At 38.5% G+C, this 11406-nt stretch overlaps 2 protein-coding genes and 1 non-coding gene across 3 annotated transcripts; 2 read left to right on the forward strand and 1 right to left on the reverse strand.

Annotated features, from left to right (window-relative positions):
* Positions 1-996: 996 nt before the first annotated feature.
* On the reverse strand, positions 997-1076 carry TRNAL-CAG. Its single transcript has one exon. It is a non-coding gene; the product is annotated as a tRNA-Leu (tRNA).
* A 102-nt stretch (positions 1077-1178) lies between these two features.
* LOC125215461 (pentatricopeptide repeat-containing protein At1g74600, chloroplastic-like) lies at positions 1179-3965 on the forward strand. The gene has a single exon (XM_048116882.1). It carries the CDS (start codon positions 1179-1181, stop codon positions 3798-3800), a length of 2622 nt encoding a protein of 873 aa, XP_047972839.1. The 3' UTR covers positions 3801-3965.
* Positions 3966-4039: 74 nt separating this feature from the next.
* Positions 4040-6715, forward strand: LOC125215462 (activating signal cointegrator 1). Its single transcript, XM_048116885.1, has 4 exons — positions 4040-4266; positions 5263-5904; positions 6001-6099; positions 6233-6715. Exons 1-4 carry the CDS (start codon positions 4111-4113, stop codon positions 6473-6475), a joined length of 1140 nt encoding a protein of 379 aa, XP_047972842.1. The 5' UTR covers positions 4040-4110; the 3' UTR covers positions 6476-6715.
* Positions 6716-11406: the final 4691 nt, after the last annotated feature.

Consider the following 11406-nt stretch of genomic DNA (forward strand, 5'->3'; position numbering starts at 1 on the left):
TTCTTGAGACGTGTCAACTTGGTAATAATAATGTCTCATATGTGTCTTCTTGGATAACCCTTTCAGGACCAAGTCAACGTGGATCTCTTTGTTGCATGTGTTAAATTTCGATGTGCATTACGTTGCAAACGTGCAAGAGCATGTTGCAAACCAGCATTTGTATCCCACATAAACTTAATAATAATTGATCTTTATCTTATATAATTTTTGAAAAGGGTGAATGACTCATTTCTATAATTAATTAGATTTTTATTTAAAATAACCTATGTACTATAGTTTAAAATAACCTGTGTTACTAGCAGGGGTTGACTTGGTCATATAATTAATGACATTCAATGTTGATAATTGTGTTTCCAGAGTCAAACCTACTAAGTCCTCATGTTTCGTTACAGTAGTGGTTATAATCCGCTGTTTCTTATGCAATTAAGAGCATTAGCAAATAGGGTGCATTCTGGCAAACGAATAGGCGACACGTGTATATAGATGTTACATCAAAATTAAACATGCACACTTGTATAATTGACGAATGATTGGGATTGGATGCCATTTATTTTTCCCATATTTTGAATTGTAATCACTAACGATGTCGCAATTGGCCATACAAGTGCCCCTAGTTGTATACTCCCTAATTTATTTGCATAGAAATAAAATAACTATGTAGTTATACTTTTACAAACATTATAAATATAATCGAATCATATCAACCCATATCACACAGTCTCGACACATTAAAAATTTTATAGTAAATTAACATGAGTGATGGATTAAATAAGTAATGTTAAGCTAATTGACAGAATCATGAAAGGTTTGAAGTCTACATTGTGATGATGACTTGATTATCTTTTCTCAATGATATATCACCTTATATATAGGGAGCGTATTACAAAATATGTAATCAATCTAGGCTTAGGCTCGAAGCTAAACCCGAATTGAGCAAATCGTAAAAAAACCTTTAAATAACAAATGTCAAGAAATAGTTAAAAAAAAAATAAGAAATGTCAAGAGTGGGATTTGAACCCACGCCCTTTCGGACCAGTACCTGAAACTGGCGCCTTAGACCGCTCGGCCATCTTGACTGAATGTGAATATATTATTTTTAACTAATTAGTTCATCTTCTGTCTAGAGCCGAAAACTGAAACTAATGGCGCTTCACTCCAAATTTCCACGAGAGATCATCATGCTCAGCAAGAAAATATTGTTTCTATTCCGCAAATACAGCTCCTCTGCCGCTCTACTGGAAGGTAGTGGTCGAATCGAGCTTGACACTCGTCTCTTGCTCAGCAACCCAACAAATTTGAAGGATCTAACACTCGCACAAGCCAAAGCAGCACACGCCCTTCTCTTCAAAACCCACGAATTAAGCTCAAATCTCTACGCCGCCAACAGTCTGATCATTTCCTACTCGGAATGCAGTCGCATGGACTGTGCATTCAAGCTGTTCGATGAAATTCCTCTGAGGAACTCGGTCACATTGAATTCGATGATTTTGGGGTGTAACAAGAATTCTCTTTACGGTTATTCTTGGAGGCTTTTTTGTCAAATTCATAATGTTGGCGCGGATATGGATGAGTTCACTTATGGCAGTGTTCTTTCTGCTTGTGGCTATGTGGGAAATGCAGCCATTGGTTTACAGGTTTACGGGCTCGTTTGGAAAAACGGGTTCGTATCTAACGGGTACGTGAGGGCTGCAACGATAGATTTGTTCGCCAAGTGTGGTTATCTTGATGATGCTTTGAGGGTGTTACATGATGTTGATAACTGTGAGAATGTCGTTTGTTGGAATCATGTCGTGTCAGGCGCAGTCAAGAGCAATGACCATTTGGTTGCGTTGGATGTTTTCGCGGAGATGTGCCGTCGTAGCAGTATTTCCCCGAACTCTTTTACATTTTCTAGTGCTTTAACTGCTTGTGCTGCAGTAGAGGAGCTAGAGTTGGGGAAATGCATCCATGGGTGTGTCATCAAGCGCGGTGTTGGTGGTGATGTTTATGTCGGAACTGCCATTGTCGATCTTTATGCTAAATCCGGAGCTATGCTTGATGCTGTGAAGCAGTTTAAACTAATGAAAATGCTCAATGTTGTTTCTTGGAATGTCATCATCTCCGGCTTTGCGAAGCAGGGTGATTGTGTTTCTGCTTTTTCTGTCCTCAATGAGATGAGGAAATCGGGAGAGGAACTAAGCAGTTTCACTGTTCCGAATGTGCTTTCAGCGTGTACAAACCCCGATATGTTTAAAGGAACATTACAGATCCATTGCTGGACTTTTAAGGTTGGGCTTAATATTGATCCTATAGTCGAATCATCTCTTATAAGTACATATTCGAGAATAGGAGCGGTTTATTTATCTGAGAAAGTTTTTGTAGAGAATGGGAAGATGAAGGAAGTAGGTGTTTGGGCTAACATGATATCTGCGTTTGTTCAAAGTGGGAGTTACGACAAAGCAATCAATTTTTTTCAAGATATGTTAGAAAATGGTACTAATCCTAATATGTACATTGTTTCTAGTGTCATAAGCTTGATAGATAGTTTAGCTTTGGGGAGACAGGTGCATAGTTACTCTTTAAAACTCGGTATGTTGTCTGAAGTCAGCGTAGGCAGTTCGATTCTGACAATGTATTCGAAATGTCGCAAGTTGGAGGACTCTCTAAAGGCTTTTGAGCAACTTGAGAGGAAAGATAATGTTTCGTGGACCTCTATGATTATTGGTTTAGCTGAAAACGGATATGCAGATAAGGCTATTCGGTTGTTTCAAGAGATGGGATTCGAACCCGATGACAGGATTTTAGCTGCTGTTCTGAATTCATGCTCTGCTCTTCGTTCCTTGAAGTTGGGTAGAGAAGTTCACGCCTTTGCTCTTCGGTTTTGGTCTGGTGGTGAGCAGGCCATCGTTGATTCTGCACTAGTGAACATGTACACAAAATGTGGTGATCTCGATTCAGCTAGGATTGTTTTTGATAGGACGCATATCAAAGATCAAGCACTGTGGTCGTCCTTGATTTCAGGATACTCTCGATATGGACAAGTTGAGGAGGCTCTTGAGATTTTCCGCAACTTGCTTATGTCCGGTGTGAACTCTGACGCCTACACATGTTCGTCGATTTTGGGGGCTCTTGCTATTTCAAGTGAATTAGGCGAACAGCTTCACGGATATACCATTAAAGTTGGTTTTGAAACAGATGCATCGGTGGGAAGTTCACTTGTGATGATGTACTCAAAATCCGGGAGCATCAGCGACTGTCACAAGGCATTTCAGCAGATTACAGACCTCGATTTGGTTGGCTGGACGACAATGATAGCAAGCTACGCTAACAATGGAAAAGGATCAGAGGCGTTGCAGCTCTTTGACCGTATGAAGAGATCAGGAGTAGAGCCTGATGGTGTCACTTTCGTTGGTGTGCTATCAGCTTGTAGCCACGCTGGTTTAGTAGACGAAGGGCATTTCCATTTGCAATCGATGATCAGAGACCACGGGATCAAGCCTGGTCAGAAGCATTACGCGTGCATGGTGGATCTTCTTGGCCGAGCAGGGCGGCTAGAAGAGGCCAAGAGGTTTATCGACAGCATGCCTGTGGAACCGGCCGTTTTAGTGTGGGAGACTTTGCTCGCTGCTTGCAAAGTGCACGGTGATCACGAGCTAGGGAAGGTGGCTGCTGAGAAGATTCTTGAATCGCAGCCTAATGATGTCGGAACCTACATTTCAGTGTCGAACATCTATGCAGAGGCGGGCGAATGGGATCACGCGTTGAAGGTTAGAGAAGCGATGGGAGTGAGGAGGAAGGAGGCCGGTTGGAGCTACGTGTGAACTATGCTCGTGATGCGATCGGACGTGGATGGTTGAGACGGAACGAACCTAAGAAGGAGCTGAGACATGCTCATGGTTCTGAAGTGAAGAGAAGTATAGGCTATTGTTCTTGTGTCTTCAAAATTACTCCATGAGAATTGAAATATATAATTTTTTTTATTTAAAAAGGTGAAATACAAAAATTAGTATTGATTAAAAAAAGTGATTAAATACACTTCCGATTACAAATACAGATATCCAAACAAGCCCTTAGATCGTAAAACCCAGAGAGAGAAAAAAGCCTCCCTTATTCGAGAGAGAAAGGGGGAAAATGGGGGTGGAGACGACGGGGCAGTGGTTGGAGAAGGCGTTGACGGAGCTGTGCCAGAAAATTGAGACCGGTATCCAATTAGATGGCGAAATCATATCAGGCCTCGTTTCCTACTGTGAGATGGCTCCTCCACTCGATGCAAAGGAATACCTTGATGTACGCCCAATTTTACTTCAATCCTCATCTTTCCTTTTTCTGATTATGCCTTCCAGTTCCTGTGTTGATGCGGAATCTTCTTCTTTGTTGCTAGGGATTTAGTATTTTCTGAATTTTGTGTGATTAGGCTGTGTAAGCGTATTTAGATGTTTGATGAGTTGTATGCAAAATTGGATTGGAATAGTATTGAGCAATCAGATGTTTCCTAATGATGAAGGTGTTCGTGTATTACTCCTTGATTATGCTAGTAGTAAACGTTGAATTATGTTGCTTTATGTAGATTTTGTCAAGAGGTTGCATTCAGTCTGCATACTTATATTTGTTTCACCTTATTGAGATCATGCATCTTTACAGGCTATGTGCATTAGGTGTTCCATATGATGAGAGTAGTGGTTGGATACTTGCAGAAGTGCCTAGTTTCATTTAATTTAGACTGATGCCATAGTAGCATGAGTACTACAGCTTTATCATCTATGGTGGCGTTCAATTTGTTAGACAAGATACTAGTGAGATACAATATGGGGTTTGTGTAGGATTACATTATTCACAAAGGTGGAGGTGGGATGAATATTAGTTAGATACAATGTAATCTTGGCACTGGGACGACGGGAAGATACAGGTTGAGCTTTTGAGAAAAGCCAACAGAACTAGAGATAAGAATAGACATGGTCTTTAGTCACAAGTAAACATGACAACCCGAACGGCCCTATGAATATCTATTATCCTTGATTTTGATTCAAAAGGGTCGAGGTTTGAATATTACTATCCAGTACATCCTCCCTTACAACTACATTTGTTTATCAGAATAGTATAAATTGTTTGTTTTGCACCAGAGTAGTTGCTTTTACAATGTTTCCATTGTCTCTTATCACAATATGACCTTCATGTTTCCATTTGTTACTTTCCAAGTTATAGTAGGAGTATTATTTTTAATTGCTATATTCGTAGGCTGTAGCTGTAGTTCAACATTATCGTAATCTATAATTTTTTTTGCAGAATATCATTGGAGAGGAAGCTGGGAAGAGTGTAACTGATGAGTACTTAAAACGAAGAGGTCACAGAAATGTGTACGATACCAGCAAAGACACTCCAACTTCCAGTTTACATGCCTATGTCAAACCACGTCCAGATGAAGGTCCCTCTGTCACATCTAAAAAAGCACAAAGAGCACCAAAAGAGGCGAAGCCTTCCACAAGTCAGGACAATCAATCTAAACATGCGGCGTCCACAAATGAAAAACCTGTGAATCAAGGTAGTTCGAGAAAGAAAAAATCTGGAAAAGTTATTTCTCTGGCTGAGGCTGCGAAAGGATCTATTGTGTTTCAGAAGGGGAAGCCATGCACATGCCAAGCCCGCCGTCATGGGTTGGTCAGCAATTGTATATCTTGTGGAAAGATAGTGTGTGAGCAGGAGGGCGAGGGGCCTTGCAATTTTTGCGGTGCCCTTGTGCTGAGGGAGGGAAGCACATATGCTGGTTTGGATGAAGGACTTATTGTTTTAACCGATGCTGAGGCAGCTGCTGAAGCATATGCTAAAAGGCTAGTTGAATATGACCGAAATGCAGCAGCACGTACCACGGTAATAGATGACCAGAGTGACTACTACGAGATGGAAGGAAATACTTGGCTCTCGAATGAGGTTTTTATCTACAATATTTATCTAGAGACATATTGGAATGACTTAATTAATTTTAATTAACATCATTAATGTTGTATGCTACTACTTTACTCTCAGGAGAAGGAACTTCTGAGAAAGAAAAGGGAGGAGATAGAAGAAGCTGAACGATCCAAGCGAAGTAAAGTAGTCATGACCTTTGATCTGCTCGGGCGCAAGGTTTGCATATCCTTTATTTTGATTATGTTATCCATCCACATTCCACGGTGCTGCATATCCATTAGCTCTTAAGCTCATATCAATACGAAAAAGACCAAGCAAAAATGTTGAAGTGCTACTTCTTTGACTGCAGGTGCTTATGAACGAGGATGAAGCTTCTGAAGAAATGCAAAACAGTATATTACTCCGGCCACCTGAAAAAGAAGATATCCGCATCAAACCAAATCCGCATCTCAAAGTTCAACCAATATTCATCGACCCAGGTCCTAGAAAAACTCCCAAGGAAAGAACTTTAAGCAAAGGCGTTACCACCGGCCTGTGCTTGGAGATAAGTGGGAGGGTACAGCATGGACCAAATGAACTAAATGTTCTGTGAAGATCTGGTGGGCCGTGTTTCATGGATATCGTGCTCTGGAAGAAATAGTCGAAGAGAAATTAGCTACAAGAAGCTATAGCTTTCTTTGCACTTGCTAGTTTCCCAAAGTGAGCTGAAGAAAAAAGAAGGCATGTCCCCTGTTTTCTCTGAAACTTACTTTTTTGTAGCATTAAGATCTAAGCTTCTCTTAAGCTTATCAACTGCAAAATTTTATTTAAAAATTTGAATATGTTTTGTCAATTTAGTTTGTTCTCCTTTCACACACACACACACACACACACAATATCTTAGTATTAAGTGAAGGATTAGGTAGCGTGTGCATAATTATTATCATAGGAATAGGGCAATAACGAAATGTATCTACTTTTGTGAGCTATGCATAGCTTCTAAATTATGCATTATGCAACAAGAATCAAACAAAGACGTGTGGAGTCACACGACACTAGCCATGAAAAATCAAATCAAGGACCATTTCACAGCTCCAATTAAATAAAGTATGGAATTATAGTTGGGTCTCGTAATCAGTAGCCCCAATCAATTATCGTATATGTGACAGTACTTTGATAGTCATAGTCGACAAGAATCGTCCCCACAATTTAATTAAGCCTCTTTAATACACCCAATTTCAAATAAGTCTCCCACAAAATCAAAGAAAAATAAATAAATAAATAAATATGAAGTGGTGAGAGCATGTTGGGGTGCAACATCCACATCGGAGAATAAGTGAAAGTGGTAAGCAATTATAGGAGTTATCTCAACGAAGGCATTTGGGAAGTGTCTCAAACAAAACCGTAAGGGCTTAGCAGTAGCCTACATGTATACGGAACTCATTTGCGAGTACGTGTTTGGAGCTTTCTATAATAAATGTAGTATAACAAGGGGGTGGATGAATTTAAATCTTGTTTTGCAACCACTTGTTCATTTGCAAACTCTTAGAGATTAGCTTGAATTATGCATTCCTAAGATGACAACAATAAATTATGCGTGTGTTACTTGCACGACATGCTAGTGTGTGTGTGACCAAACTTAGCTACACAATTCTCCAATTATTGCATACACCTCTATTTAAAGGACAAAGTAGTGAGTACTCCTATTATATTATTGTGTTTTTATTCTATTCATCTCCCTTTAATTATTTAGAGAAGACTCTACCACTTGTAGAAAGTGAGATGGATGATAAAATCTCAGCTAAAGAAATCCTCATTAGTGTTTTGAAACTCAAAAGGCCATCACAACCTCAAACACCAGCTATGGAGTCGGCTCGTTTTCTCGCGAACCCAAAAGGGCCATCGTTGGAAGGAGAATGATCTTCGGATTCACTTGCTTCGACAAGAAAGACGTTCGCATAAAGCATCCTCGGCCGCAAAGTAGAATGGAGGAGACTAATGAGAAAGATCTAGAAGAATCCAGAAACTCCATCCAAGTTTATGCAACAACATTAATCAAGGCCAAGGGAGAAACAGTCTGCAAGGGTATGGAGAGGAAACTGCAGGCGATCCTAACGTGGGACGCCATTCCAAAACCTTATGATGATGATGACGTGGCGAGTGATGCCAGCTCGGATCTGTTCGAGATCGAATCTATTACTACTATGTCACAAAAAACGTCCCTATTGAACTAATTCATATCTATGTTTTTGTTGTTTCTCTTTCGTGTAAGATTAATATCAAGAAATTATACTGTAAATATCTGATTTCAAATACTAGAAGTACTATTATTGATTTTTGTTTTAAATTAAAAAGAAATGTTCGTAAGTAGGTTAGGCAATTTTAGTAGATTTCAACGTAAAATGTCTAGCTCCGCCACTACTCATGGGTATATTTTTTTATGTATTTTGTATTCACAAAATATTTTTTCTAAAAGTTTAATCACGAAATATTTCGTATTTAGTGATGGATTTCATACTTGAAAAGATAAAAGATTTACATTAGCATTATTTTCTACAATGTTATTGGTACATAATTAGTTCATGTAACATGATACCTCAAAGTTAATTTGTGTGCATTAATCAGAAATTGAAACACAAAATGACGTTTTATATTTGTTCAAAACCGGTCTTGATTTTGTTTAATAGTAGTAGTACTTTATTTTCTTCTACTCTCCTATAATTGATGAAGATTTAATTTTATTATTTAATAGAGTTGTAACTCTGTTTCTGCATTTTGTTTTGGCATGTTTATTATCCTTTGTGGCTTACGGATTCTGTATGCTCAGATTTTCTCATTAATGGAATTTAGATACTAAGGGGCTCTTTGGTATGATGGAATGGAATGTCCATTCTTGTGCTTACCAAGCACAAGAATGTAAAAGGAATGAAATTGTTATTCTTTGATTAATTCCATTCCTATGTTTGATAACTACAGATTAATATAGAAATGGAATGGAATGAAATATGAATAATTAATATGTTGATTCTACCAAAAAAAAGCACCACACATTTCACATACTACACACATTATACACATTTCACACACTACACATGCGGCAAAATCTGTTTTGATTGGAAAGGTTAGCCTATCTTTTGTTCCTGTTATGTTTGGGACTGAATTTGGTATGTGACACTCATTTCCCATGCTTTAGTACTCGCATGCCATGCTTTCAATCTTGGAAATCACTGTATATAAGCGTGAAGCCTTGAGATCAGTGGCGGAACCAGGAAATTAAATAAGCCGGGGCTGAAAATTTTAAAATAATAATAACATTATTAAAGTATTTAACTTTATTTAAGAAATGTAAAAGAAAGTGGATGAAAAAAAAATAGAGTAGTAGAATGTGAGACTCATTTTTACGTATTAGTTTTATAATAGAATGTGAGTGGAATGAGTTAGTAGAAAATGAGGAGTACATACCATTTATAATAAAAATGGACAAAGACTTCTAATGGCTGGCAGAGGGAGTAACTGTTTTCGATAAATCGCTATGTCTTGAAATCACCTAAAAATAATTCCATTCTGATTTTTTTGAAAATTTGTTTCTCAATATATTCAATTACTATATTATTCATTCATTCATCTCCCATTCTTTTACAAATATGCCTTAACAAGTTTCACTATTTTACAAATATACCTTAACAAGTTTCACATACTAATAAATTTATTCTTTTACAAATATGCCTTAACAAGTTTCACTATTTTACAAATATGCCTTAACAAGTTTCACATGCTAATAAATTTATTAACTACTACTTGCATAATATAATTCTAATTCTACCAAACCAATGATCTTAATCCAAGGACCAAGTAAATTAGGATACTTGCATAATATAATTCTAATTCTATCAAACAAATTATCTTAATCCAAGTAAATTAGGAGGTATTTGGGCATATAAAACTTATAAAAAACGTACTGCACAGTATTGATGCACTTCAGATTATTTTATTTGATAAAATTATAAACATTTACATACCCCTCAAATTTTTATTTGAACATGCTTAAGTCAAATGCATTTTTATTCCAAAAATTAAAAATCAGCCCAACAATTATATAAATGGCCCAAAAACTTATAAGCCCAATTAAGTCTCATCTTCTCCCACAATTAATCAATTTCACAGAGCGCAGCGGCGGTTTCCCTGAAATCTAGACGGTCCAAGTGCAGGGCTTGATTGGGGCGGAGATCGGTGGGAGAAGGGAGGTATAAGGCGGGGTAGGGTTCCGGTTCCGGCCAAGCCCCCGCCGGCGCGGGGGCTTGGCCCTACGTAGTTCCGCCGCTGCTTGAGATTGTTTACTTTTAAAATATTCCATTGTGGTTCAGTCAAATGTTCAATGCTCTAGTTAGGGTGTCTCTGGCGGCGCCCCTCCCACTCGCCCCTCCCATTCGACTACTCGCCATTATAGATAATTGAAAAAAGAGGTTAGAGAGATAAACTTGTCAACACAAGTGGTGTGAATGAAATGACATTGGAGGAGCCCTATTTATAGAGTTTTTTTTAAAAAAATTAAATTAAAATGTCGGACGTCCGAGTGGGACGGGCGACCTTCGCCACAGTGGCGCCCGTCCCACTCGCCCGTCGACGGGAGGAGCGAGGCCATCGCAGGGGCACTCGGGACGGGCGTGGGCGCCCTTCCCGCCCACTATGGCGCCCGTCAGGTCACCCGTCCCCGACGGGCGAACGGAAAGGGCGCCGTTGGAGACACCCTTAGTTCCATTTTAGAGGACGAATTGTCACTCAAAAACAAGATTATTGCTTTGAACTCTAAACTTCACAGTAAACATCTTCTTTTACGCTAATGCGGTATAACACATTTATTCAAGACAACCAAATCAATATGGAAAAAATCAGAACCTATATAACAAAAAAACATACGGGATTATTGAATTGCAGAGTGGTAGATTGTGAGAACTCTTCTTCTGTGAGGGGTGGAAGGAACGTGAGTTTCTACCAAGATTCTCCCTCTACTTCATTGTGAGAAATACGTGTAGTGTGTCAAATGTGTGTAGTATATATAGTGTGTGAAATGTGATTGAAATGTGTGTAGTGTGTGAAAATGTGTAGTGTGTGTAGTGCGTGGAAGTGTGTAAAATATGTGTAGTTTGTGAAATGTGTGAGATGTGTAGTGCGTGAAATGTTGTGTGTAGTGTGTGTGGATTTTTCAATTATTAAAATAATTTTATATAATTTTGTTAAAATTTAAAATAAGAAAGAAGGAAAATGGAATGGAATGGAATGACCATTCCTTAGCTAAATGGATGGAATGGGTATTTCCATGTGGAATGGAATGACCATTCCAAAAGGAATGGTGATTTCTAACAAAAATATTTACCAAGCAAAGGAATGGAATGGAGGTAGGAATGTCATTTCTTTCCTCACTCCATTCCATTCCATTCCACCATACCAAGAGAGGCCTAAGAAAATCAACCAAATAAAGGCACAAATAAATATTCACAAGAGTAAATACTAAAACTGGCCTGAACATATGATCATTTTGCAATT

Source organism: Salvia hispanica, chromosome 3, assembly GCF_023119035.1.
Source record: "Salvia hispanica cultivar TCC Black 2014 chromosome 3, UniMelb_Shisp_WGS_1.0, whole genome shotgun sequence".
NCBI lineage: Eukaryota > Viridiplantae > Streptophyta > Magnoliopsida > Lamiales > Lamiaceae > Salvia > Salvia hispanica.

What these genes read in the sequence shown, in the direction of transcription:
- LOC125215461 (XM_048116882.1), top strand. Translation starts at nt 1,179, where the DNA reads ATGCTCAGCAAGAAAATATTGTTTCTATTCCGCAAATACAGCTCCTCT.
- LOC125215462 (XM_048116885.1), top strand. Translation starts at nt 4,111, where the DNA reads ATGGGGGTGGAGACGACGGGGCAGTGGTTGGAGAAGGCGTTGACGGAG. An exon ending in ATGCAAAGGAATACCTTGAT is followed by an intron (nt 4,267 to 5,262) that starts GTACGCCCAATT and finishes TTTTTTTTGCAG; the next exon opens with AATATCATTGGAGAGGAAGC. An exon ending in TTGATCTGCTCGGGCGCAAG is followed by an intron (nt 6,100 to 6,232) that starts GTTTGCATATCC and finishes CTTTGACTGCAG; the next exon opens with GTGCTTATGAACGAGGATGA.